General features: G+C 45.4%; 2 protein-coding genes across 7 annotated transcripts in view; both read left to right on the forward strand.

The window, feature by feature from the left end:
• The window catches only part of tnrc6bb.1 (trinucleotide repeat containing adaptor 6Bb.1), a 12,014-nt gene extending 11,549 nt beyond the window's left edge, over positions 1–465 (forward strand). For all 3 annotated transcript variants that reach the window (XM_077010383.1, XM_077010384.1, XM_077010385.1), the window contains exon 21: positions 1–465. This exon is cut by the window's left edge and continues 1,340 nt beyond it. The gene's annotated coding sequence lies outside the window, so the exon portion shown is untranslated.
• Positions 466–2,495: 2,030 nt separating this feature from the next.
• Positions 2,496–27,349, forward strand: LOC143517664 (transmembrane protein 184B-like). 4 transcript variants are annotated; one of them, XM_077010402.1, is made up of 10 exons: positions 2,496–2,805; positions 12,818–13,051; positions 17,515–17,680; positions 18,446–18,536; positions 18,982–19,057; positions 19,531–19,622; positions 19,964–20,133; positions 24,650–24,844; positions 25,275–25,301; positions 25,640–27,349. In XM_077010402.1, the coding sequence occupies exons 2-10, from the start codon at positions 12,818–12,820 to the stop codon at positions 25,864–25,866; spliced, it is 1,278 nt and encodes a 425-aa protein (XP_076866517.1). In that variant the 5' UTR covers positions 2,496–2,805; the 3' UTR covers positions 25,867–27,349. The 4 variants fall into 4 exon arrangements, with proteins under 4 accessions (XP_076866517.1, XP_076866518.1, XP_076866516.1 ...); XM_077010403.1 differs by lacking the exon at positions 2,496–2,805 and adding an exon at positions 2,826–2,961; XM_077010401.1 differs by lacking the exon at positions 2,496–2,805 and adding an exon at positions 3,256–4,107.

A 27,349-nucleotide genomic window follows, 5' to 3' on the forward strand; every position in this document is an offset into this window, starting at 1 on the left:
TTGGCTCTATATGTATGCGTTGTGGCTTTAAGAGGTCATACATTGTTTAACGTGTTCTCCACACTGTGCTGGTGTCTGGCATTAGCGGGTTTCTGCGACGTATATGTGTGTGTGAACGTGTGTGTGTTTTTTAAAGTATACTCTCATGTAGCCTTTTTTATTGGCTGAACTGCAATAATGATTCTAAAAGCATTTGTAAGACACGGACGTGTGAAGGCATCTCTGAACATGCCAAACCTGTGGCTGGGCTGCCAGCAGTCAGGAGGTTTACACACACACTGCTAAAAGAGACCTTGTATGTTTAATGTTTGTGTTGTTTTTGGATTTGGCTTTGTTTTAATTTAAGACTTTTAACACTCCTTTTCAGTGTTTCCTTTTGGAGATTTTACAGAGGACAACAGGATCGTTATTTAAATGAATGTGGAAGAGAGAGTTCTATAATAAAGATGAAGAGTTTGGCTTGGACATCATGTGCTTGTATTAACTGGGGACTTTAAAGGGAAAAGAAGAAAAATACACACACAACTACAGCCACACGGACATGCGCGCACACACACACACCTACAGCCACACGGACATGCTCACACACACACCTACAGCCACACGGACATGTTCACACACACAACTACAGCCACACGGACATGCTCACACACACAACTACAGCCACACGGACATGGTCACACACACACACCTACAGCCACATGGACATGGTCACACACACACACCTACAGCCACACGGACATGCTCACACACACAACTACAGCCACACGGACATGCTCACACACACAACTACAGCCACACGGACATGCTCACACACACACCTACAGCCACATGGACATGCGCACACACACAACTACAGCCACACGGACATGCTCACACACACACCTACAGCCACACGGACATGCGCGCACACACACACCTACAGCCACACGGACATGCTCACACACACAACTACAGCCACACGGACATGCTCACACACACAACTACAGCCACACGGACATGCACACACACACACAACTACAGCCACACGGACATGTTCACACACACAACTACAGCCACACGGACATGCACACACACACACAACTACAGCCACACGGACATGCACACACACACACAACTACAGCCACACGGACATGCACACACACACAACTACAGCCACACGGACATGCTCACACACAACTACAGCCACACGGACATGCTCACACACACAACTACAGCCACACGGACATGCTCACACACACACAACTACAGCCACACGGACATGCTCACACACACACAACTACAGCCACACGGACATGCACACACACACACAACTACAGCCACACGGACATGCTCACACACACACACCTACAGCCACACGGACATGGTCACACACACACACCTACAGCCACATGGACATGCGCACACACACACAACTACAGCCACACGGACATGCTCACACACACAACTACAGCCACACGGACATGCTCACACACACAACTACAGCCACACGGACATGCTCACACACACACCTACAGCCACACGGACATGCTCACACACACAACTACAGCCACACGGACATGCACACACACACAACTACAGCCACACGGACATGCACACACACACAACTACAGCCACACGGACATGCTCACACCAGTGGCGATTGCTCTAAGTCTGCAAGAGAAGCTCAGCTTCCCCTAAAATATAAAAAAATGAGATCAAACATAAACTGTTGTGTGTACATGTCATTGACTAAATATGCGCTACAACGTGCTCAACTTTTGTTCAGAATCAGCTTCTTATCACTGGTAACGACGCGGCTTTCCTCTCACTCAGTCCCGCAGCTTCACGGTGCTTTAAACGGTGTGGACGCTGAGCGTCTACAGAGTTCAAAAATGAAGCAAAGAGTGCAGCGAAACGAGACGAGCCATTGGATAAATGCTGGGCTTTGTCCCGCCCATCGAACGCTCAGCGTCTCTGGGGGTCTATGGGGCAGTGGGCTGGCCTCGGCTGGCTCGGACGCTCAGCTTCTGCATGATGATCGGATGATCTGTCTGAGGCTGAATCCCTTTTTGATTGACAGCGAAATGAGCGAATCAGAGATCCTTTGGTGTAAACCTTCGCGGGAGCGTTTAATTTAAATGTTTTAAATTTTCATTCTGTTCTGAGTTGAACCGGAGATTTTCCTAATCCTCTTAGCGGCATTTTCTTCATTAAAAGAAAGAAACGTTTCTTGTTGGTACGACAGGGTCACAGATCATTTTCTTGAAAAGGAACGGGTAGAATTTATGTATAAATAAACCGACACATTTTATGATGATGGCCGAAATTGAGCTTCCCCTCCTTGAAAGACCAGCATCCGCCACTGGCTCACATAACTACAGCCACATGGACACACACACACTCTCATGAGTATATCCACTGCACATATTCTTGTATATAGTAGAAAACCATGCAGCACAATCACTAAGTGTGCGTAATGTAACTGGAGCTTAACTCCGCTTATATAAACGTGTAACTGCACATCTGGTGTTAGACTGTGGTAGACGGAGGTTTAGGGCAACACCACAGTCAGAAACACTGATGTATGTGCGTCTTTATTTCCCCACAACTACCCGGGTGCGTGTGTACATCACCGCGCTGTCGGGACGGGGGACGGAGACACGGGGGAGCTGTACCAACACTACATTGGAGCGAGGCGGGGCAGCGCGGGCCATGAGAGCCGCCAGGATCCGCTCACATCCGTCACTGCGTTCGGCTCAGCGGGCCTGACCACCACCGGACCAGCAGCGCCGTCCGGTCCGGTCCCGGGTCAGCAGGTACCGGGTGAGTCCGGTACCGGGGACCGGGAGAACCGGGGCTGGTCTGGGCCGAGCGGGAGTACTACGGGACGAGAGGAGCCCCGTTAACGGCGCCGCTGGGACAACGAGTTATGCCCGCGGACCGTACCGGTTCGGCACTGTTGTACCGCGTTAACTGACGGTAGGACCGGGTTTAACGGAGCCACGCGCTCGGTATCTCACGGTAGCTAGCTCAGGGTTGCCAACTCTCACGCATTGAGCGTGAGACACACGCATTTGACCGTTTTCACACGCTCTCACGCCACACTTCCGATATCTCACGCCGAAAAAAAAATATCCAGTTTATTTACCTCAGATCCACATATATGATTCAATACGTTATTAGTTCGCTAGCTCTGGCGCCATCCACCGGCGATATAACACTGAATCTGTGTCCATTTTACGTTCGTCACCCCCCCCCCCCCCCCCCCCCCCCCCTCAACAAAATACACTCGCCACCGGCTCCAGGTTAAAATCTCACTCCAAGCGAACGTCAAAAGTTGGCAACCCTGGGTTTATTGGTATTTGACTTCACCTGCATATCAACGTTTATAGTAGTACTCGCGTGTTTATGCTCATCTCATTACAAATGTGCCGCACTATATTACGCTACTACATACGACACTATAACTGCGTCTCCGCGGATCTCTGGACCAGCTGAAGGTGGACCGGAGCCCCGCTACCGGAGCTCTACCACCGGATCCCCGCTACCGGAGCCCTACGTGGGAAAGGCCGCTCGCTACAAGCAGTACGCATGCGCGAACACGGCCGGTCAGGCGCAGATGTAATCTGCAGTTCAAGCCCAGTCGGAGAGGAACATTACTAGATGACTCTTCAGGATTCATTTTATAGATTACGTGGTAAAAATATGTTGATCACTTTTGATTTTGTTTACACGTATGTGATTTAAACGACATGATTTAACCGAACAGTGACATTGGTAGGCGGTTGCACGTTTGTGTAAGTACGCGGGTGGGATTATTTAGTTTCTCTTACGCAGCCGGATTATAACTGTCTGAAAGTTCAAAGGATTTACAAAGGAAAACGGCACCGAGTAGATGGATAAATCCGTGTTTGCTGGCTCTGGCGTGTAAAGCTGGATGTCGGGTCCGCTGGGACTCGCTAGGGCCGCTTGTGTCTGGTGAGATCTCCACTGCTGGATTAAAACATCTCGAGATCTTCGGTAAATTAAGAGAAGCGCTGAGACACCGCGGACTACGGGAGACGCGGACTACGGAGCTCACTGCAGGGGCTGGTGCGGGAGAGCGAACCGGGAGAACCGTGAACGGTAAGAGTAGTTAACACTGGGGAAACTGAAGTTTAGTTCCTGGTCGTAGTGAACATGAGCAGCTACCGGGAGTGAAGGAGAGACGGTGTTCACACTACCGTGCTGTGGTGTTTATTCTGTGTTTTCATGGACGTGTGTCCTCCGTAACTAACAAAGTTTCGCAGAACACGTAATTTAACAGCAGGACACCGGTTTCCACCGAGCCCGGTGATGGTCGCGTCTTGGACGGGTTTGTTTTGTTCGTGCTTCACTGGCCGTGCACATCAGTCGGTGTGAAGCAGACGGACAGTGATCGGTCAACGCTCAGTTCCATTAAACCTGCTCACTTACACCGCCCAGCTGGCTGAACTGAGAACGGTGTGTGTGTTGGGGTCAAGAATGATCATTCTGCATCACAGTTGTTTTGTAAATGAAAATAAACGGCACGCATATAAATGTGATGCTACAGACCGGTGGTGTAGATCTGATACCGGGACTAAACGGTAGTGCGGATCTGATATCGGACTAAACGGTAGTGCGGATCTGATATCGGACTAAACGGTGATTACGGCACACGTGACACGCCTTTGGGTTTAGAGAGCTTCAGCCAAATGTAACTTTAATGTGCTCCTGTTGTTTCATTTGATCTCATTTTGCTTACTAAACTAAGCTATAGGTTTTTCCAAATGTCGGTAGTGCAGTAGATGATGATGCCTGTAAAATAATAATAGGAAGATTCTATTACTCATAACTGATCGGTAGGAGCGATTGCTTGACAGTGCTAAATGCGGTAATACATATTGCAAAATAGTTGAGTAACTGTAACTGTATAGATCGGATGGAACTATAGATCAGATGTATCTATAGGTCAGATGTATCTATAGATTAGATGCATTTTGCGTTCAGACCTTACTTCGCCTGGTGCCACGGTTGGTATGGCAACTGGGAGCGTGATTCTTTCTCTCTCATTCCAGGAAGTGTGCCGTGAGTCACGCACCAGGGGTTGTGTAATCCAGGGTGGGTGACGTCACCCAGTCCACACACACGGTTGTGTAATCGGGGGTGGGAGCCGTGATGTCACCGCACACATGGGAATCTTCAGAGAGAGATAACCTAGGAAACGTGTTGTGCAGGTTCATGAGATGATGGCTGGACAGTGTAAGAGGATGACGTCGGCGTGTTGCTGTGTGATCTCACACTAGTTTATATGAGGTCACTGTCACATGTTGATTTCACTGGAGAGTTTGCAGCATGTTCAGTGGCCATGTGTTTAAGAATTAGACTGAATGATGAGTTTCTGTTACCTGTACCAAGCAGTAATCAATAAAGCTGAATGAAAAGACCTAATGCATCAGTGTGTGATACTAGGGAGTGTAGTGGGGTAGTGTAGTGTAGTAGGGGTAGTATAGTAGGGGTAGTGTAGTGTAGTGGGGGGTAGTGTAGTAGGGGTAGTATAGTAGGGGTAGTGTAGTGTAGTAGGGGTAGTGTAGTGGGACGAGCATGTTTCATCAGCATGTTCCCACTGCTTGTCTATAGTCTGTATGGATGGACTATAACAACACACACCTACACACAGGCCTATAGCTGCATCTAGAAAACACATCACCACAGAGACTGTGCTATCTCTGCTGGCCCTCAGATCAGATCAGCTCAGTGTTGTTGAGATTTTCCTTAGTGCCGCAAGGTATCCCAGCACACCCTAAATATCAGACACCTGCGAGAAACCTGTTTGGCCCTTGTGGCCCTCTAATGAAGGTTTACTGAACCTGGTGCCTCTAATGAAGGTTTACTGAACCTGGTGCCTCTAATGAAGGTCTACTGAACCTGGTGCCTCTAATGAAGGTCTACTGAACCTGGTGCCTCTGTAATGAAGGTCTACTGAACCTGGTGCCTCTGTAATGAAGGTCTACTGAGCCTGGTGCCTCTGTAATGAAGGTCTACTGAACCTGGTGCCTCTGTAATGAAGGTCTACTGAACCTGGTGCCTCTGTAATGAAGGTCTACTAAACCTGGTGCCTCTGTAATGAAGGTCTACTGAACCTGGTGCCTCTGTAATGAAGGTCTACTGAACCTGGTGCCTCTGTAATGAAGGTCTACTGAACCTGGTGTCTCTGTAATGAAGGTCTACTGAACCTGGTGTCTCTCAAATGAGGGTCTACTGAACCTGGTGTCTCTCAAATGAGGGTCTACTGAACCTGGTGTCTCTCAAATGAGGGTCTACTGAACCTGGTGTCTCTCAAATGAGGGTCTACTGAATCTGGTGCCTCTGTAATGAAGGTCTACTGAACCTGGTGTCTCTCAAATGAGGGTCTACTGAACCTGGTGCCTACTGAGCTGTTTTGGCTGCTGGTGTTTGTTGACATTGTTTTTGCTGTTCTGTACACCTGTGATGATGGGAGGTGGATTAGAGCAGACACAGCTGTGAGCTCAGGTTACTGTCTGCTGTGGTAATGAAAAGGACTGAAAACACTACTGTCCATGTGTGCTACTCCAACTAAACACACACACACAAACACACACAAGCGCCAGGTGGTCGGAACAGTTTCCCAGCACCTACCGTAGTAGTCATAATAGTGATAAGAAAAAAGAATAGAAGAATAATAAAATGTTACATAATTTACAAGTTACATAATTCTTTTTTAAAAGTACTAACAATGTCAGTTGAATATTATTATTATTATTATTATTATTATTATTATTATTATTATTATTATTACCTTTTTTTTATGAAGGAAAATCTGACACCTCCCCTCCCCCCTTGAAGGCATTACAGAGTCTGAATTAGAGTCAGTGTGATGGGATGGGTGTTCTGGTTCTGATCAGGGTTCTGGCCCCATCCAGATCCACTCTGAATCACTCTTGAAGTTCTAATGTTGCTTTTGGGTGGAAAGGGCAGACTGAAAAATTCAGGAGTGAAATCTGTTCTGGCATCAGCGGTTGGGAGGAGTGCTGTGGCACTATTTCACCTGCATTAACCTACACTAACAAAGAAAATGTATATGTGTGAATTGTATTTATTCAGTCCAGGCCAGTGTTGTGGGATCTGGCCAGGAATCCATTTCCTGTAACCATGACATTGACCTTTGCTTAGTAGACCTACCCAGAAACCCTCCAACTAAAACACACGTGAACTCTGAGATCTGAACTAAAACAAATGTGAAATATGAGATGAGAAATTAACAGTCCACCCCTTATGATAAACACAGTAGCAATATGTTGTAATAAAAAAAACATTAGATGTTAGTTAAGTTTTGCCTGGTTGAAACAGAAATTAACAGAAATGTCCAACAAAATAAAAAAAATAAACCTGTTTTGAAATGTCTTCAAATGTAGATATGGAGCGGTGTATGGCCTGCAGCCCGTCGACAGGGGGGGACAACCGGGTCTGTTATCCCGGGCCCCAGGGCCAGGGGGGCCCATCAAAGAGCCCAGCAATTAATTTTTTATTTAAAGTCTATAATTTTAAATAATCTTGAAATCTTTCATTAACATAAAATTCTGTACTCAAAATAAGCTCAACTGCTAAAATATATGTTTTTTACAGTGGGGAACCGTCAGGGCCCTCTACGCCCTCTCAGAGGGCCTAAAATATTCTTAAAGCATTATATATATATATAATTATCCAATTTTATTTTATCTACTTACAGTTTGACATTCGACATCTAAACAATTACAAAAATATAAGCAAATAAAATATTCACCCGTGTCTATTCAATCTGTGTTGGAAGGTGAGGGGTTAAGTGGAAGCCTGTGAGCCTGTGAGCGTGCACGTTGTTTACATATTCCGCTTCCGAGAACCACGGAGCTGTGAACCTTATTTTGTTTGGAAACTTATTTTGCTTAAGACGTTACCTAGTACAGATATTATTGTTTATTGCGTTTTTAAAGCTGTACTGTCGTCTCAGTTTTTCTTTATTGCAGTTTATTAAGAAAGGAAAAAAAAAAAACTTTGTGGGGGGGGGGGGGGGGGGGGGGGGGTTAGCGGGCCCAGGTTTAAAGGTCACGGTTCGCTACTGGTTTTTTACCTATCTGCATATTTTCCATTAAGTGCATACACCCCCGCCTCCCACTGAAAAATGGTTTGATCCAGCACCGACCGTAATCGGCTGGTACCCGCACAACAGCGGGAAATACAGTGGTGGATAGTTAAAGTATATACAGAAATCTGGAGCGCAGAAAAGAAAGGAAAAACATTTACCTGATGAATTTTAAAGTTGCATTGTGTTCCAGGTTTGAAAAGTGCTGGAATTTAGGCGAAAGTACTTGAAAATGTTTGAAATTGTAACTACTTCGTTTCACAACAAATATCTGTCTGACTGAACAGTTTTCTTGTATTACGTTAACAAATACGATCCTCTTGTAATTCCACATGAAACTTTCTTGTCCCGGGCCCCAGTAAGACTGTCAACGGGCCTCTACCCCAGGGTCCTCTACCCCAGGGGTCGGCAACCCAAAATGTTGAAAGGGCCATATTGGACCATAAAACAAAAATCAGATATGTCTAGAACTGCAAAAAATTAAAAGCCTTATATAAGCCTTAATAAAGAAGGCAACACATGCTGTATGTATCTATATTAGCCTACTATCAAAATGACTGTTAGCTACAAATACATAATGAGTATTCATGATTAAATGTTTATTCTCCCTGCAGTGTATTCTGTAGTAGGGGTGTCACGATTCTCTAAATCTACAAAATAATAGAACAAATAGAGTCTTAACAAACTAAACTCTATCCTACAAAATTTCTTTTAAAAATTCTTTAGTGTCTTCATACATGGAGGGCGACATTTTAGTTTTAAGATTAAGATACTTTCGCGAGTAACCGTAGCGCGCGACTCCGCACATCCTCGCGCGAACCTCCACGAATGGTGGAGGTGTTTAAACTTGCCGCGTCACATTCTTTGCAGTGTTGTCCGAAACGATATGTGGTAGTATAAAGAAACACCCCTCAACAACAGGGGAAGGAACATTTACCTGACGAATTTTAATGTTGCATTGTGTTCCAGCTTTGAAAAGTGTTGGAATTTAGGCTAAAGTACTTCACAACAAATAGATGACTGAACAGTTCTCTTGTATTACGTTAACAAATACGAGCCTCTTGTAATTCCAGGATGAAACATGAGAGAACATGAAGACGTTAAGATTGGGCATTTTGAAAATAAACAACCATTAAATAATGTGACAAAAAACCGCATTATTTCAAATCATTACGAGTATATGTATAAATATTAGGGGTGGGCATAGATTTAATTTTTAAAATCTAGATTAATCTAGATTAAAATGGCTCATATGCATGCTACCCAAGTAATGACTAAAAGTCTTTGAGATAGGGGTTTCTTAATACAGAGGGTGCATTAGACCAGGGGCTCATCTCCTGTTTCCAAAATGCATCAATGACTGTTCTACTTTGATACTTGAAAAAAAAACATGCAATACATCAATAAAATGTAGGCTACTCGTGTTCAATGGTTTATTCAGTTAAACATGAATTTGTAAGCCTACATACTGTACAGTAAAGGGTGTTGATAACATGTTTATTCAGCTAAACATGAGATTTGAAATGTAAGCCAACATTTAGTACATTTAATCTGTTTTTTTCCCCTGGGCTGCATCAGTGCTTGACCCAGCGTCAGCAGCATTAGCAAACGGGTGCTTTGCGTTTAAATGGTACTTCAGGCTGGTAGAACTACAATAAACTAATTCTGCGTTGCATAAGGTGCAAACAACTTTGTCAATGTCTCCATTAGGAAGCTTCCTAAAAATGAATTTTCCATTAAGCAAACCTGGCGACTTTGTGGCTGCATCCATGTAAGCACACGTGCAATTTGTAATTCACAGGTTTGAAAACATGTTTTTGCCCCCTACTGTGCAATTTGGTTAAGAATACACACGAGCTAAACTATTTTGACCCAGTTCCCAACCCAACTTTAAGAATAGATTAACAGCGATAATTTTTATATCGCCCGATAAGAGTATAAAAATTAACGAACGTCGATAACGGCCCACCACTAATAAATATTTAACTTAATTAAGTTTAACGTGCTGGGAATTATCGAAATGGACCTTGAAAGTGACGTACAAGTGCTTTATTTCCGCCTTGTCAAGGTGTATGAACCCTACAAAAATGACTTTGTTCATTGCGCAAATCTTCGTTGACATAAATGTTGAAATTTAATTTAATTTATTCTACACATTATTACAGCATTGGAAAACGTTAAGAATGTTGGTGTCATGTTTGTCTCCTACAAAAACTATATTAAAACAAAAAATATATTTCTCTCCCCCATCTTTTTACATTTTCAAACATTTTTGAAAAAGCTCCAGGGAGCCGCTAGGGCAGCGTCAAAGAGCCGCATGCGGCTCTAGAACCGTGTGTTGCAGACCCCCGCTTTACCCTAACCTAACACTAACATGTGGCTCTCAGAGACACCCGGTGGGCTGTGTGACCTGGACACACGTGTGCTTCTACACGTGTACGCTGTGAGTGGTGGGTTGTGTGACCTAGACACACGTGTACGCTGTGAGTGGTGGGTTGTGTGACCTGGACACGCATGTGATTCTACACGTGTACGCTGTGAGTGGTGGGTTGTGTGACTTGGACACACGTGTGATTCTACATGTGTGCGCTGTGAGTGGTGGGTTGTGTGACCTAGACACACATGTACGCTGTGAGTGGTGGGTTGTGTGACTTGGACACACGTGTGATTCTACACGTGTACGCTGTGAGTGGTGGGTTGTGTGACCTGGACACGCATGTGATTCTACACGTGTACGCTGTGAGTGGTGGGTTGTGTGACTTGGACACACGTGTGATTCTACATGTGTGCACTGTGAGTGGTGGGTTGTGTGACCTGGACACACGTGTGATTCTACTAGGGCTGCACGATGAATCGTATTTTTATCGTTATCGCGATGTGAAGTTTCACGATAAACACATCGAAAGAGCCACTATAACTCCTTGAATAACAGCAAACTCAAATTGCATTATCCTCGTCCAGCAATAGAGGGAGCTATTCGCGCTGCAGACTATGATCACGTGACGTAAGTAGGCAAGAGGCAGAGTGAGGTGAACACGCTCATCCACACACACATATATGTAATGCTGCAGCCCAGAATAACAAGTGAGAAGTATTTTAAACTTAGATTTAAAAATGTCTAAAGTCATGGCTCTTCTAATGTTTTTATTCAGCTACTTTTGTGCAAGAATGGCATATACTTCTGTTTAAAGAGCTTCTCCGTGCAGTTTCCGCCTTCATTTGGCAGATCTGTTAAGATGATTGGCTGCAGTAAAAAATGATTGACAGCTAACTCTGGCTGATAATTGGCTTAATAAAAATTGATTGACAACGAAAGTCTAGTATCTGATTGGCTGCATTAGAAAATGATTGACACATGCTCCGCCCATTACCCACGCCCACCGGGGCTCCGGCCTGCAGCATTACCCTTCTCCGCTCATCAGACACGCGATTTGGTTTAAGCCTGGTTTACACTTGACGCAGCGCGAGGGTCCGCAAGGCGAAAATAACGTAATCACGGTGGCTTCGCCCGTGCGCGATGGTCTCGCGCGCTGTCGATTCACGAGGTCGTGCACCTCTCGAATTTTGTAAGTTCGCGCGCGCCGCGTCTCAGCGCAATGAGATTGAGTCATGTTTGCCGGGTTCATACACCTATACAAGGTGGAATTAAAGCACTTGTACGTCACTTTCAAGGTCCATTTCAATAATTTCCAGCTCGTTAAACTTAATTGAGTTAAATATTTATACATATACTCTAAATGATTCGAAATAATTCGCTTTTTTTATCACATTATTTAATGGTTGTTTATTTTCAAAACGCCCAATCTTAACGTCTTCACGTTCTTTCATGTTTCGTCCTGGAATTACAAGAGGCTCGTATTTGTTAATGTAATTACAAGTCAGACAGATATTTGTTGTGAAACGAAGTAGTTTAAATTTCAAGTACTTTAGCCTAAATTCCAGCACTTTTCAAACCTGATACACAAAGCAACATTAAAATTGGTCAGGTAAATATCCATTCCCCTGTATTTGAGGGGTGTTTTTTCTATACTACTAGGCCTACATATCGTTTCGGACAACACTGCAAAGAATGTGACACGGCAAGATTAAACGCTTCCGTCGTTCGCGGAGGTTTACGCGAGGTGTGCGGAGTCGCGCTACGGTCACTCGTGAAAGTATAAACCTAGATTGAATCTATTGTTGAATAAACCTGCAAAATATTTGGAATTATTCTGGATTCATTACACAGTAAAAAAAAAAAAACTAATTAACGTGCTGCTGTTCAGGGAGACACTACATCTCTGTATTTTAATCTTAATTTATCGTGGTTCACATCGATATCGGGATATCCAACAATGTTATCGCACATCGTAATTCTAGTCCATATCGTGCACCCCTAGATTCTACACGTGTACGCTGTGAGTGGTGGGTTGTGTGACCTGGACACACGTGTGATTCTACACGTGTACGCTGTGAGTGGTGGGTTGTGTGACTCTACACGTGTACGATGTGAGTGGTGGGTTGTGTGACTTGGACACACATGTGATTCTACACGTGTACGATGTGAGTGGTGGGTTGTGTGACTTGGACACACGTGTGATTCTACATGTGTGCGCTGTGAGTGGTGGGCTGTTTTCTTATGCCTTCTTATGTTTGTCCCTGGTATCTGATTGGAGCTTCCTGTTCCTGGCCATCTGATTGGTTGTTTCTCCATAGATGGGCCAGCTGTGGAGGCGAGGTGTTCCGCTATTGGAGAACTTGAACAGCTCTGCTCTCACCATGGCACGGGACCAGGATGTGGCTACGGTGTTCCCTCAGGGTCAGAACAGGTCTTGGGTTCCTGAGACTCCACTGGTGTCCCCAGAGGAGCCCATCTTCCTCATGACCCCTGCAGCACAGACCATCTCAGGGTTATTTGTGTGGACAGCATTGATAGTCACCTGCCACCAGGTATGAGCGCACACACACACACACACACACACACACACACACACACACACACACACACACACACACACACACACACACACACAGTTCTATCTTTTTATGTTCCCAGTACCTTCCACACAGTGGACACTAGTCATCTGGTGTCCACACAAGAACAATAAAGATAAACAATATATAATTCACTTTTGCATCCAAATGACCAATATAATAAACCAAAACCCCAACGATAATCAACGCCAACATACACTCTACAACCCCAACCATAATCAACGCCAACATACACTCTACAACCCCAACCATAATCAACCCCAACATACACTCTACAACCCCAACCATAATCAACCCCAACATACACTCTACAACCCCAACCATAATCAACCCCAACATACACTCTACAACCCCAACCATAATCAACCCCAACATACACTCTACAACCCCAACCATAATCAACCCCAACATACACTCTACAACCACAATGATGAACGTAACATACACTGAAAGCCTACACAAAAGCTCCTTCTCCACTGTGTTCCTGTAGTGTCCAGCTGTACAGTTCACAGGATCATTATTAATTAATGTGTTGGGTGTTTGTATTGACACGTCTACCCTGTGGTGCAGACACTCTCTTGCACACACACGCATACACATGCGCACACACACACAAACTCGTGAAGTCGTGTTGGTGCTGTATGTCTGTGGGTGTGTCTGTACGTGTCCATATCTGTGTGTGTGTGTGTGTGTGTGTGTGTGTGTGTGTGTGTGTGTAAGGTGATAGGCAGACCTTTGTTCTCTCATGCTGAGAACAGACAGACAAAAGCTGTTGGTCACAATGACCTCTGATGGAAAAAGACAAGATGTGCAATGTTGCTGGACATATGTGCTCCCTGTCTCCACACACACACACACACCCAGGCCCGTCGCGATGGGGCAGGCAAACCAGGCAATTGCTTGGGGCCCCAAGCTGGCCTGGGGCCCCCAGACAACAACAGGTTAAGAATTAAATGCAGCGACAAACTGTGTGAGCCCCCCTTTACATTCTCAAAGTCATGAGCAATGACACTGTTCTCAGAATCCCCCTCAAGGGGCCCCTCCCACCAGCTGCTTAAGGCAGGCAGACACTGTCCTGGCAGACAGCCAAGTTTTAGACGCCGGCAAATATGAAACTTAACCATGAAGCGAATTTATCCATCAGGAAGCCAAAAGAGAAAACAAAAGAAGGAAGAGGAACACAAAAAAACTAGTGGTGGGCCGTTAACGGCGTTAACGGCGTTCGTTAATTTGATACTCTTATCGGGCGATATAAAAATTATCGCCGTTAATCTATCTACTAAATGGGTAAGCAAACTATGATGACTTTCAACTTGACAGTTTAGCTCGGCTGTATTCCTAACCAAATTGCACAGTAGGGGCAAGAACGAGTTTTCAAACCTGTGAATTAAAAATCGTACGTGTGTTTACATCGATGCAGCCACGAAGTCGCCAGGTTTGCTTCATGGAAAATTCATTTTTAGGAATGTAAAGTGTTACCGGAGCGGAGCTCGGAGCGGTCGTTTTCTGCATGGTCCTAGCGCTAGATTCGTCGCTATTTAAATATTTCTTTTTAACCGTTAAAACTGCAGAGGACCAAACCGGCTTTTGAAAAAGTCCCCCCCAAATTATGTCCGTGAGGTTAAATGTACTAAATGTTGGCTTACATTTCAAATATCATGTTTAGCTGAATAAACATGTTATCAACCCCTTTTAATGTACAGTATGTAGGCTTACAAATTCATGTTTAACTGAATAAACCGTTGAACACGAGTAGCCTACATTTTATTGAGCATGTTTTTTTTCTTCAAGTATCAAAGTAGAACAGCTTCCTCAAGCAGTCATTGATGCATTTTGGAAACAAGAGATGAGCCCCTGGTCTAATGCACCCTCTGTATTAAGAAACCCTATCTCAAAAGCTGACTTTTAGTTATTACTTGGGTAGCACACATATGAGCCATTTTAATATAGATTAATCTAGATTAATTTCAAGATTTCAGTGAGATTAATCTAGATTAAAAAAATTAATCTATGCCCACCCCTAAAAAAAACACAAGACAGTGGTAAGTGATGATTTACACTGGATAAATTAGGCCTACCTGTACAAATGGTGTAATTTAGCAGCGGGTAGGCTAAAAACAATATATACGTCCCGGGTAATCCCATACTTAAATCTGCTATGTTCAGCTACAAGTAGTAAATTTGTAAAGTAGTTAGTTTGAGGTGTATATGCTGTGGTTCTTGAAGGTGGACCGCGGCCAGATATGTTTTTTTTTTTGGCCGGAGGGGGGTTTGGGCATGAGATTTCTGGTGTGGAGGTTGGGGGGGCCCCGGTTGGTGTCTTTGCTTGGGGCCCCCAAATACCTTGAAATGGCACTGCACACACCCATACCTACACACACACACACACACACACACCTACACACACCCCCACACACATCTACACACACACACACACACACACCCCCACACACACCTACACACACACACACACACACACACACACCTACACACAGATCTGCATGCATACACATGCCCACATGTACACACTCACACACAATACACGCATGCATGAACACACTTGAGTGTACATACATACACACTCACACTCCTTCCAGTGGTGCGCCAGGCTGACGAGTCGGTGCCTGTCATGTTAATATGTTAATATTGCAGTGGTGGGCCATGCTGATAGGGTGGTGAGTCTGTAGTGGGCGGTTCCTGTCATGTTATTATGTTAATATTGCAGTGGTGGGCCATGCTGATAGGGTGATGAGTCTGTAGTGGGCGGTTCCTGCCATGTTAATATGTTAATATTGCAGTGGTGGGCCATGCTGATAGGGTGGTGAGTCTGTAGTGGGCGGTTCCTGTCATGTTAATATGTTAATATTGCAGTGGTGTGCCATGCTGATAGGGTGGTGAGTCTGTAGTGGGCGGTTCCTGTCATGTTAATATGTTAATATTGCAGTGGTGGGCCATGCTGATAGGGTGGTGAGTCTGTAGTGGGCGGTTCCTGTCATGTTAATATGTTAATATTGCAGTGGTGGGCCATGCTGATAGGGTGGTGAGTCTGAAGTGGGCGGTTCCTGTCATGTTAATATGTTAATATTGCAGTGGTGGGCCATGCTGATAGGGTGGTGAGTCTGTAGTGTGCGGTTCCTGTCATGTTAATATGTTAATAGTGCAGTGGTGGGCCATGCTGATAGGGTGGTGAGTCTGTAGTGGGCGGTTCCTGTCATGTTAATATGTTAATAGTGCAGTGGTGGGCCATGCTGATAGGGCGGTGAGTCTGTAGTGGGCGGTTCCTGTCATGTTAATATGTTAATAGTGCAGTGGTGGGCCATGCTGATAGGGTGGTGAGTCTGTAGTGGGCGGTTCCTGTCATGTTATTATGTTAATAGTGCAGTGGTGGGCCATGCTGATAGGGTGGTGAGTCTGTAGTGGGCGGTTCCTGTCATGTTAATATGTTAATAGTGCAGTGGTGGGCCATGCTGATAGGGTGGTGAGTCTGTAATGGGCGGTTCCTGTCATGTTAATATGTTAATAGTGCAGTGGTGGGCCATGCTGATAGGGTGGTGAGTCTGTAGTGGGCGGTTCCTGTCATGTTAATAGTGCAGTGGTGGGCCATGCTGATAGGGTGGTTCGGTGTTCAGTGCTGCAGGGTCTGAATGTGTGTAAGGGGAGGAACAGTCTGAGTTTCCATGGTGATGTGTTTGGCTGCCAGGCAGCACCAGTGAGACTGAGCATAGGAGGTTGAATAACGTCAGATGTCCACCAGGGGACACTGTTGGTCTGAAGGTTTGAGGCTAGAGTTGAGTGTTTTTGAGGGAGTTTGGGTAAAGGGCTGTGAGAAACTGGAACTGGATGTACAACTGATGTATTAAACATCTTTTAAAATATCTTCTCTGTCTTTGATCTGTGCCTGTGGTCCCCATGTGTGTGTCATGTGCCTGTGGTCCCTGTGTGTCTGTGGCGTGTGTGGTGCCTGTGTGTCTGTGGTCTCCATGTGTCTGTGGTCCCCGTGTATCTGTGGTGTGTCTGTGATCTCCGTGTGTCTGTGGTGTGTCTGTGGTCCCCGTGTATCTGTGGTGTGTCTGTGGTCCCCGTGTATCTGTGGTGTGTCTGTGGTCTCCGTGTATCTGTGGTGTGTCTGTGGTCTCTGTGTGTCTGTGGTGTGTGTCTGGTGTGTCTGTGGTCCCCGTGTATCTGTGGTGTGTCTGTGGTCTCTGTGTGTGGTCCCCATGTGTCTGTGGTCTCTGTGTGTGGTCCCCATGTGTCTGTGGTCTCCGTGTGTCTGTGGTGTGTCTGTGGTCTCTGTGTGTGGTCCCCATGTGTCTGTGGTCTCCGTGTGTCTGTGGTCTCTGTGTGTGGTCCCCATGTGTCTGTGGTCTCCGTGTGTCTGTGGTGTGTCTGTGGTCTCCGTGTGTCTGTGGTGTGTGTAGATTTACATGCACCTGCGCTACTACAGCTCTCCCAATGAGCAGAGGCACATCGTGCGCATCCTCTTCATCGTGCCAATCTACGCCGTTGACTCCTGGCTCAGTCTCCTCTTCTTCACCAACGAGGAGTTCTACGTTTACTTCGACACGGTCCGCGACTGCTACGAAGGTACCGCGCTGTGTGTGTGTGTGTGTGTGTGTGTGTGTGTGTGTGTGTGTGTGTGTGTGTGTGTGTGTGTGTGTGTGTGTGTGTGTGTGTGAGTGTGTGAGTGAATGAGTGAGTGAGTGTGTGTGTTTTGTGGTTGAGTCTATTATCCTAACAGATGGTTCTCTCTGTCTTCCTGCCCTCATGATAGCAGCCATCTTTGTTCTGTTATTACTGAGGCCTGCTGGGAGGCAAGGCCATCTCCTAGCAACAATATGCAAATGACAACAACATAGAATTCACCAGACATTTTCTCATATGAGGAAAAGTGTGTGTGTGTCTGTAGTTGAGTGTCTGTAGTTGAGTGTGTGTGTGTTGAGAGTGAGAGCTCATTAATAAATGAGAGTTGTAGTGGCTGTGTTCAGTGTGGATGCGTGTGTCTGCATGTGTAAGTCTGAGTGCATGAGTGTGTGTTCAGTGTGTTATGCTCTGAACAGCAGTGTGTGTGTTTATATCTGCGGGGGAGCTCAATATGCACTGAAAACACCTGTTAAAGCTTAATACAGTTTTGTCACCAGCAGAGGGTGGTATTGGCGACCAGGTTTGGGTGGACTGAGCCTCACAAACAGAATGACACTCAGCACTAATATGTGAACACACACACGCACATACACACACACTGCATCTCTTTAGTGCATCTTCTCACGTCCCATTAACCAGCGGGACCAGATGGAGTACGTTCATCTCCACTTATGAAACACTAACTTCTCAAACTTTGTGTCTCTGCAGCGTTTGTGATCTATAACTTCCTGAGTCTGTGTTATGAATACCTGGGTGGAGAGAGTGCCATCATGGCGGAGATCCGCGGGAAGCCAATCCAGTGAGTGTCTCTCTCCATCCCTCTCTCCGTCCCTCTCTCCGTCCCTCTCTCCGTCCCTCTCTCCGTCCCTCTCTCTTTTCGTCTCATGTCTCTTGGCTGTCAGGCAGGGTGGAGATTTTTCAGTGTTTTAAGCATTTGTGGAAAACAGTCACCTAGACGGGCCTCACCTGGGCCTCACCAAATGGGCCCGTCCAGACACTGAATACAATTTCCTTACAAGTGTTTGAGGCCTATGATGTTGTATAAATGCAACCGTCATATTACATTCTGATGTATTAGAATCAAACATGTGAAACGTTTGATGGATTATCTGGATCTTGAGAAAGGCTGTGTAGATTCTGAGTAGAGACACAAGCAAACATCGGGTTGTGGTGGCTTAGGTTGTAGTATTAATGGTGTGTGCGTGTGTGTGTTTTTGTGTGTGTGTGTGTGTGTGTGTGTGCAGGTCCAGTTGTGTGTATGGCACGTGTTGTCTGTGGGGTCAGACCTACTCCATTGGCTTCCTGAGGTTCTGTAAACAGGTAGGAATGTGTTGCTAATCATACTCTAATTAATTATGATTAGTTAATGTAACTTTACACCTTACAATTAAATTACTCACTCCTCACCCCTCACCACACCCCTCATCCCTAACCCCCCCATAACCCCCCATCACTCACTACACCCCTTCACCACACCCCTCACCACACCCCTCATCCATAACCCCCCATCACTCACTACACCCACTCACCTCTCACTACACCCACTCACCCCTCACCCCTCACTACACCCCCTCACCACATCCCCTCATCCCTAACCCCCCCCCATAACCCCCCATCACTCACTACACCCCTCACCACATCCCCTCATCCATAACCCCCCATCACTCACTACACCCCCTCACTACACCCACTCACCCCTCACCACATCCCCTCATCCCTAACCCCCCCATCACTCAATACACCCACTCACCACACCCCTCACCACACCCACTCACCCCCATCCCGACCCCCAGGCGACTCTGCAGTTCTGTGTGGTGAAGCCCCTGATGGCGGTCATAACAGTCATTCTGCAGGCTTTTGGAAAATACAGAGATGGAGACTTTAAGTAAGAAATTAATTAATTAATTTTCTCTTTTTCCATACATGCTGTGCTCTCCCTCCCTCCCTCTCTCTTTCTCTCCTTCTCTTTCTCACTCACACCTGCTCTACATAAATAAATCACTCCAAATCAGGAAATGTAGATCTTCGCTGTTCTAATTATGGTGACCTGATGTCCAATTCTCTGTCTCTCTGTGTGTCTCTGTCTCTCTGTGTGTCTCTGTCTCTCTGTGTGTCTGTCTCTCTGTGTGTCTCTGTCTCTCCGTGTGTCTCTGTATCTCCGTGTGTCTCTGTATCTCCGTGTGTCTCTGTCTCTCCGTGTGTCTCTGTCTCTCCGTGTGTCTGCAGTGTGGCGAGCGGTTATCTGTACGTGACGATCATCTATAACGTCTCGGTCAGTCTGTCTCTCTACGCCCTCTTCCTCTTCTACTTTGCCACGCGGGAGCTTCTGGTCCCCTACAGCCCTGTGCTCAAGTTCTTCATGATCAAATCCGTCATCTTCCTCTCCTTCTGGCAGGGTGAGGACCCACACTACACCCTACACACTGCACACTACACCCTAGATCAGACCTGGGCAAACAACGGCCCGCGTGCCACATCCGGCCCGTTGTGCGTCCCTGTCTGGCCCGCGAGAGGCCAATCATAAATTTAACAAATATCTATGTCGTGCGTGCAATACAACTGTGACGCTTTTATTTTGAAAGTGCTACGTTTTTGTTAATTCCGTGTGGATGTACGTGCTTGTGTGAGCTGTGCAAGAAACACTGTAGGTGATCAGCGACAAGTTAAGGCAAAATTTATACTTTCGCGAGTGAACGTAGCGCGCGACTCCGCACCCCTCGCACGAACCTCCGCGAACGGCGGAACATTTACGTGACAAATTATAATTGTGAATTGTGTTCCAGGTTTGAAAAGTGCTGGAATGTTGGCTAAAGTACTTGAAAATGCTTGAGATTGTAACTGTATTTCGATTCACAACAAATAGCTAACTGAACAGGGGGTATTCCAGAAAGCGGATTCAGTGAAGAAACCGGGTAAGTAAACTCAGAGTTAACGAAAACTCAGGGTTTTCCGTTCCAGAAACCGAGCTTAGAGAGAACCTGAGTCAGCTGGGAAATATTGAAATGGACATTGAAGTGCCGTAGAAGTGCTTTAAAGCTAGGTTTAAGCCTGGTTTATACTTGACGCGGCGCGAGCAGTGCGGAGGTCCGCGCGGCGAAAACGACGTAATCGCGGTGGTTCTGCCCGTGCGCGAGGGCCTCGCGCGCTGTTGACTCGCGCGCTGTTGACTCGCGAGGTCGTACACCTCTCGAATTTTGTAACTTCGCGCGCACGCCGCGCCTCAGCGCGATGGACAAAGTCATGTTTGCAGGTGGAATTAAAGCACTTGTACGTCACTTTCAATGTCCATTTCAATATTTCCCAGCACGTTAAACTTAATTTGCACTCCAGTTAACCTGTTTTGGAATGAAGTCACTACTCATCTATCTCAAGCACTAAATACCCAAATTCATCCAACACCTTCATTATGCCTACTAGGGGACATATCAACCATTAGCACAACACCACAAAACAATAGAACAATCCTAATGTCGCTAGTCATTGCCAAAAAAAGTCATCCTCATGAATTGGAAAACAAAAAATAACATAAACATCAATCACTGGAAAAATCTTCTAATATATTATATCCCCCCAGATACACACTTAGAGCCTACCATAAATACAGATACAGACTTAATCTAGACACAACTAACTCAAATATTACATCACAACATAAGCAAATTCAACTGTAGCAAACAAATCACAAGTTCATGATTAAAGTACATTTCTATCTTTTTATAAGCAATATGGTATATTATATATTATTGTATTATGTTATATTATAATATACTATATTGCACTATATTATACCATATACATATTATATATCTGTATAACCCCCTCTTCCTTTTGTTTCTGTCCCCCTTTACACCCCCCCTTTTCTTCTCCCTTTATACCCCCCCCCACTCCCATTTAAAATGTGCTAAATTTATATATGTTTTTATGATTGAATAAACAATAAACAATAAAGTATCAATAGTCCTCCGAAGAGGGGGGGTGGTGGTGGGAAAAAAAAAAACAAAAAAAAACCTTAAGTTAAATATTTATACATATACTCGAAATGATTCAAAATAATTCGCTTTTTTATCACATTATTTAATGGTTGTTTAAAGTCTTCATGTTCTCCCATGTTTCGTCCTGGAATTACAAGAGGCTTGTATTTGTTAATGTAATACAAAAAAACTGTTCATTCAGATGGCTATTTGTTGTGAAACGAAGTAGTTACAATTTCAAACATACTTAGCCTAAATTCCAGCACTTTTCAAATCTGAAACAAAATGTTCCCATTGTTTTTGAGGGGTGTTTCTTTATACTAACACATTCTCGTTTCGGAGAACACTACACAGAATGTGACGCGGCAAGTATAAACGCCTCCACCGTTTGCGGAAGTTCGTGCGAGGTGGGCGGGGCCACCGTAATGACGTCATTTTCGTTTGCGTGGCCCTCTGACACAATTCAGGTTTCTCATGTGGCCCCTTGTAAAAATTAATTGCCCACCCCTGCCCTAGATCATGAGGAGTACCCACACTACACACTACACACTAATAATAATAAATAATATAATAATACATTTTATTTGTAACGCACTTTACATTTGAAGCAAATCTCAAAGTGCTACAGATTAAAATAACCAATATAGGAATACATAAAAACCAGCAGTTTCTTAAGAATGATAAAATCTACAAAAAGCAAACGTTTTAAGTCCTTTTTTAAAACTTTCAACAGTCTGTGGTGCCCGCAGATAGTGAAAATATAGTAACATCCCGGGTAAAATACAATTTCTAATTTATTTCGATCGACTAACGTCGATTTAAATTAATCGATTAGCTTCTTAATGAGCTTTAAGACAACTTTAAGTCGACTTTAAGTGGAGAAGCAGCGAGCAATCCATGCCAGCGTCCTCTCCTCTCCAGCGTTATGTGGTAATACACACTACACACCACACCCTACACCCTAGATCAGGGGGAGGACCCACACTACACCCTACACACCACACACTACACCCTACACCCTAGATCAGGGGGAGGACCCACACTACACCCTACATACTGCACACTACACCCTAGATCAGGAGGAGGACCCACACTACACCCTACACACTGCACACTACACCCTAGATCAGGGGGAGGACCCACACTACACCCTACACACTGCACACTACACCCTAGATCACGAGGAGGACCCACACTACACCCTACACACTGCACACTACACCCTAGATCGGGGGAGGACCCACACTACACACTGCACATTAGATCAGGGGAGGATCCACACTACACACTGCACACTACACCCTACACCCTAGATCAGGGGGAGGACCCACACTACACCCTACACACTGCACACTACACCCTACACTCTAGATCAGGGGAGGATCCACACTACACACTGCACACTACACCCTACACCCTAGATCAGGGGAGTACCCACACTTCACCCTACACCCTAGATCAGGGGAGGATCCACACTACACCCTACACCCTAGATCAGGGGGAGGACACACACTACACCCTACACACTACACCCTACACCACAGGTTAGGGCTGCACGATGAATCGTATTTTTATCGTTATCGCGATGTGAAGTTTCACGATAAACACATCGAAAGAGCCACGATAACTCCTTGAATAACAGCAAACTCAAATTGCATTATCCTCGTCCAGCAATAGAGGGAGCTATTCGCGCTGCAGACTATGATCACGTGACGTAAGTAGGCAAGAGGCAGAGTGAGGTGAACACGCTCATCAGACAGGCGATTTGGTTTAAGCCTGGTTTACACTTGACGCAGCGCGAGGGTCCGCAAGGCGAAAATAACGTAATCACGGTGGCTTCGCCCGTGCGCGATGGTCTCGCGCGCTGTCGATTCACGAGATCGTGCACCTCTCGAATTTTGTAAGTTCGCGCGCGCCGCGTCTCAGCGCAATGAGAATAGTCATGTTTGCCGGGTTCATACACCTATACAAGGTGGAATTAAAGCACTTGCACGTCACTTTCAAGGTCCATTTCAATAATTTCCAGCTCGTTAAACTTAATTGAGTTAAATATTTATACATATACTCTAAATGATTCGAAATAATTCGCTTTTTTTTATCACATTATTTAATGCTTGTTTATTTTCAAAACGCCCAATCTTAACGTCTTCACGTTCTTTCATGTTTCGTCCTGGAATTACAAGAGGCTCGTATTTGTTAATGTAATTACAAGAGAACTGTTCAGTCAGACAGATATTTGTTGTGAAACGAAGTAGTTACAATTTCAAGTACTTTAGCCTAAATTCCAGCACTTTTCAAACCTAATACACAAAGCAACATTAAAATTGGTCAGGTAAATGTTCATTCCCCTGTATTTGAGGGGTGTTTTTTCTATACTACTAGGCCTACATATCGTTTCGGACAACACTGCAAAGAATGTGACACGGCAAGATTAAATGCTTCCGTCATTCGCGGAGGTTACGCGAGGTGTGCGGAGTCGCGCTACGGTCACTCGTGAAAGTATAAACCTAGATTGAATCTATTGTTGAATAAACCTGCAAAATATTTGGAATTATTCTGGATTCATCACACAGTAAAAAAAACGAATTAACGTGCTGCTGTTCAGAGAGACACTACATCTCTGTATTTTAATCTTAATTTATTGTGGTTCACATCGATATCGGAATATCCAACAATGTTATCGCACATCGTAATTCTAGTCCATATCGTGCACCCCTACCACAGGTGTCTAACTCAAGGCCCGCTGTGTCATTTTACGTGACCCACGAGAGTTTAAAAAGCTTAATTGTCCAAAAGAAAGTCAAAAATGTGCAGTGACCTATCTCTCCTCTCTCCCTCTCGCTCTCTCTCACCCTATCTCTCCTCTCTCTCTCTTTTCTCTCCCTCTCCCCCCCCCCTCTCTCTCTCTCTCTCTCCCCCCTCTCCCTCTCTCTCTCTCCAGGTATGCTACTGGCTATCCTAGAGAAGTGTGGTGCGATCCCCAAGATTGATTCTCCTGACGTGAGTGTGGGGGAGGGGACAGTTGCCGCCGGCTACCAGAACTTCATTATCTGCATGGAGATGTTTTTTGCTGCTGTGGCCCTCAGACACGCCTTCACCTACAAGGTGTACATGGACAAAAGGCTGGACTCTTACGGTAAGCACGTCACCCGCCCCAACACCTAACTCCGCCCCAACACCCGCCCCAACACCTACCTCTACCTCTGCCCCAACACCTACCACTACCTCCGCCCCAACACCCTACTACACAGGCTACACACCTACTAGCTACTACTGCCAGTGCTAGCTGGAGAGTCCCCAGACACCCGTCCCCTACTGAGAGTCCCCAGACACCCGTCCCCTGCTGAGAGTCCCCAGATACCCGTCCTCTACTGTCTGAGAGGGACACCTGTCCTGTTAACTGACGTGTCTCTCCGTCCCCTCTCTCTCCATTCTCCACTGCTCCTCTCCTGTACCTGGTTTATTATCAATCCCTTTTTGTCTTCCATTTTCTAACTTTGAAACTGCTTCTGTATTTTGTCTCCGCCCCCTCTCTGTCTCCGCCCCCCTGTCTGCTGCTCTGTTAGGATCCTTCCCTGTCTATGGACAGTACGGTAGGTGTCTTCCTCTTCTTCCTCTTCACCACACAGTCCTGCCTCTCGTTGAGTCACCTCATTGGATTCAGTCTTCTGTTTTCTTTCTTTCCTCTGTTGTTAAGTGTGAATGTCAGTCTGCTCTGTCTGTGCTGGAGTATGTTCACTGTTTTGAAAAGTGATCCATTATCTTGTGTTTAATGTTGCTTAATCTGTTTAGGTGTATTATTTATTACACCAAACTACACCAAACACACATTTATTTATTATTTGGCGTATTATAGTCCAGTTCATACTTACCCTTCTACCCCTCTACCCCATTACCCCTGCCCCTCTACACCCCCCCCCCCCCTCCCCAGGTCGCTGTGCTCCTATGAAGAGCATCTCCAGCAGTTTGAAGGAGACCATGAACCCCGGAGACATTGTTCAGGATGCCATCCATAACTTCTCCCCAGCGTACCAGCAGTATACGCAGCAGAGCACACTGGAGCAGCCTGGGGAGACCACGCTGACACGCAGTCTCAGCTCCACCAGCACACGTGACCAGGAGAAGACCCTACTGCTCAGCTCCGACGACGAGTTCTGAGAGACAGACGGGAGAGAGAGAGAGATGGAAACACAGATGGAGACAGACGAGAGACACAGAGATGGAGACATCGAAAGAGAGACAGAGAGAGAGGAGTGTGGGTCACACTGAGATGGTTTATCTTCCCTAACTCTTATTTCTACAGTCATTGTAGTCAGTATGACAATGTGCCAAAACTCCTGTAGACCACATTCATCCAGATGATGATGTAGGTTCTCTACCACAGTGTGGAACATCTGTCAACTTCATCTTGTTAAATCTGTCTCACACATACACACACAATTTATGTCCTTCCACAAAAATATTCATACATTTTAGTGAATGAACAAATTGCTTCTTGTTGCCTTTTCCATAAGTCTGCAAGAACATACATGCTTCATAATCATGTCCTGGTGTAAACGATGTTTAAATAATACCTGTTTATCAGGTCCCAAAGAACAGTAGATCAGTACATACACACAATCTCTCACACACACACACACACACACACACACACACACACACACACACACACACAATCAGACTTTATGCAGATCAACTCTCCCGCAACTCTCCCGACGTCTCTCTGGGACACAGTGCTGTTGGAGGAGGGGCTACACCGTCCCCTGATGTCTCTCTGGGACACAGTGCTGTTGGAGGAGGGGCTACACCGTCCCCTGATGTCTCCCTGGGACACAGTGCTGTTGGAGGGGTGGCTACACCGTCCCCTGACGTCTCTCTGGGACACAGTGCTGTTGGAGGAGGGGCTACTCCGTCCCCTGATGTCTCCGTCAGACTCACAGTGTCTGTTTGGAGTTCCAGCTGACTGAGACTGTGGAATTCTATATAATATCTTACTCAGCAGATACTGGGCTTGACCAACCTGTAGCTGAGGAACTGATTAAATGGATGATGGAGCACCTGCTTTAGCAGTAAATGGCCACCAGGTGGCAGCATTATGAAATTAACAATATGACGCTCAGAGGAGAGGCGTAGCAAGTTTGAATCCATTAAGAAATCTCCTTAGTAAGACTTTCAGAATTAATCAGAATGTCTGTTCAGTGCAGACACCAGTAGCTTGACAATTATGAACAGAGAAGCCTCATCTATTTCTATAGCTGGCTTTAAAACCAGTATGTGTGTACAGAGCAGACCTCTCTGCTATAAAAAGCCAAACTTGCATTATACGCTTTAATCCTTTAAGTGATGTAAATGATTCTCTACTTTAACACAGACTGACACTCTTGTGTCTGAGCTCTGATTATTAGTAAGTTGTTAACAGGTAACTGCTGGTTCAGGAGGAACAGGAACCTGTAAACAGATGAGAGATTTTTTAAGTCTAAAGTTGAGTATGTAGTTTTTACTGCCAGTCTTATACATACGGTTCTTACATTGTAGTTTGTGCTGTTGGTGATGAGTGTGGAGTGATCAACGTTCACTTGTGTGTGTGGGGTGGAATAAAGAGAATTACAGTGGGCGTGGCCTGACTGTATGGTTGACTACA

This window comes from Brachyhypopomus gauderio, chromosome 6 (genome assembly GCF_052324685.1).
Source record: "Brachyhypopomus gauderio isolate BG-103 chromosome 6, BGAUD_0.2, whole genome shotgun sequence".
Lineage (NCBI taxonomy): Eukaryota > Metazoa > Chordata > Actinopteri > Gymnotiformes > Hypopomidae > Brachyhypopomus > Brachyhypopomus gauderio.

Excerpts from the sequence above, each read along its gene's own strand:
- LOC143517664 (XM_077010402.1), top strand. The coding sequence starts at position 12,818 with ATGGGCCAGCTGTGGAGGCGAGGTGTTCCGCTATTGGAGAACTTGAAC. Across the intron at positions 18,537-18,981 it reads ATCCGCGGGAAGCCAATCCA|GTCCAGTTGTGTGTATGGCA; the intron begins GTGAGTGTCTCT and ends GTGTGTGTGCAG. Across the intron at positions 19,623-19,963 it reads TACAGAGATGGAGACTTTAA|TGTGGCGAGCGGTTATCTGT; the intron begins GTAAGAAATTAA and ends GTGTGTCTGCAG.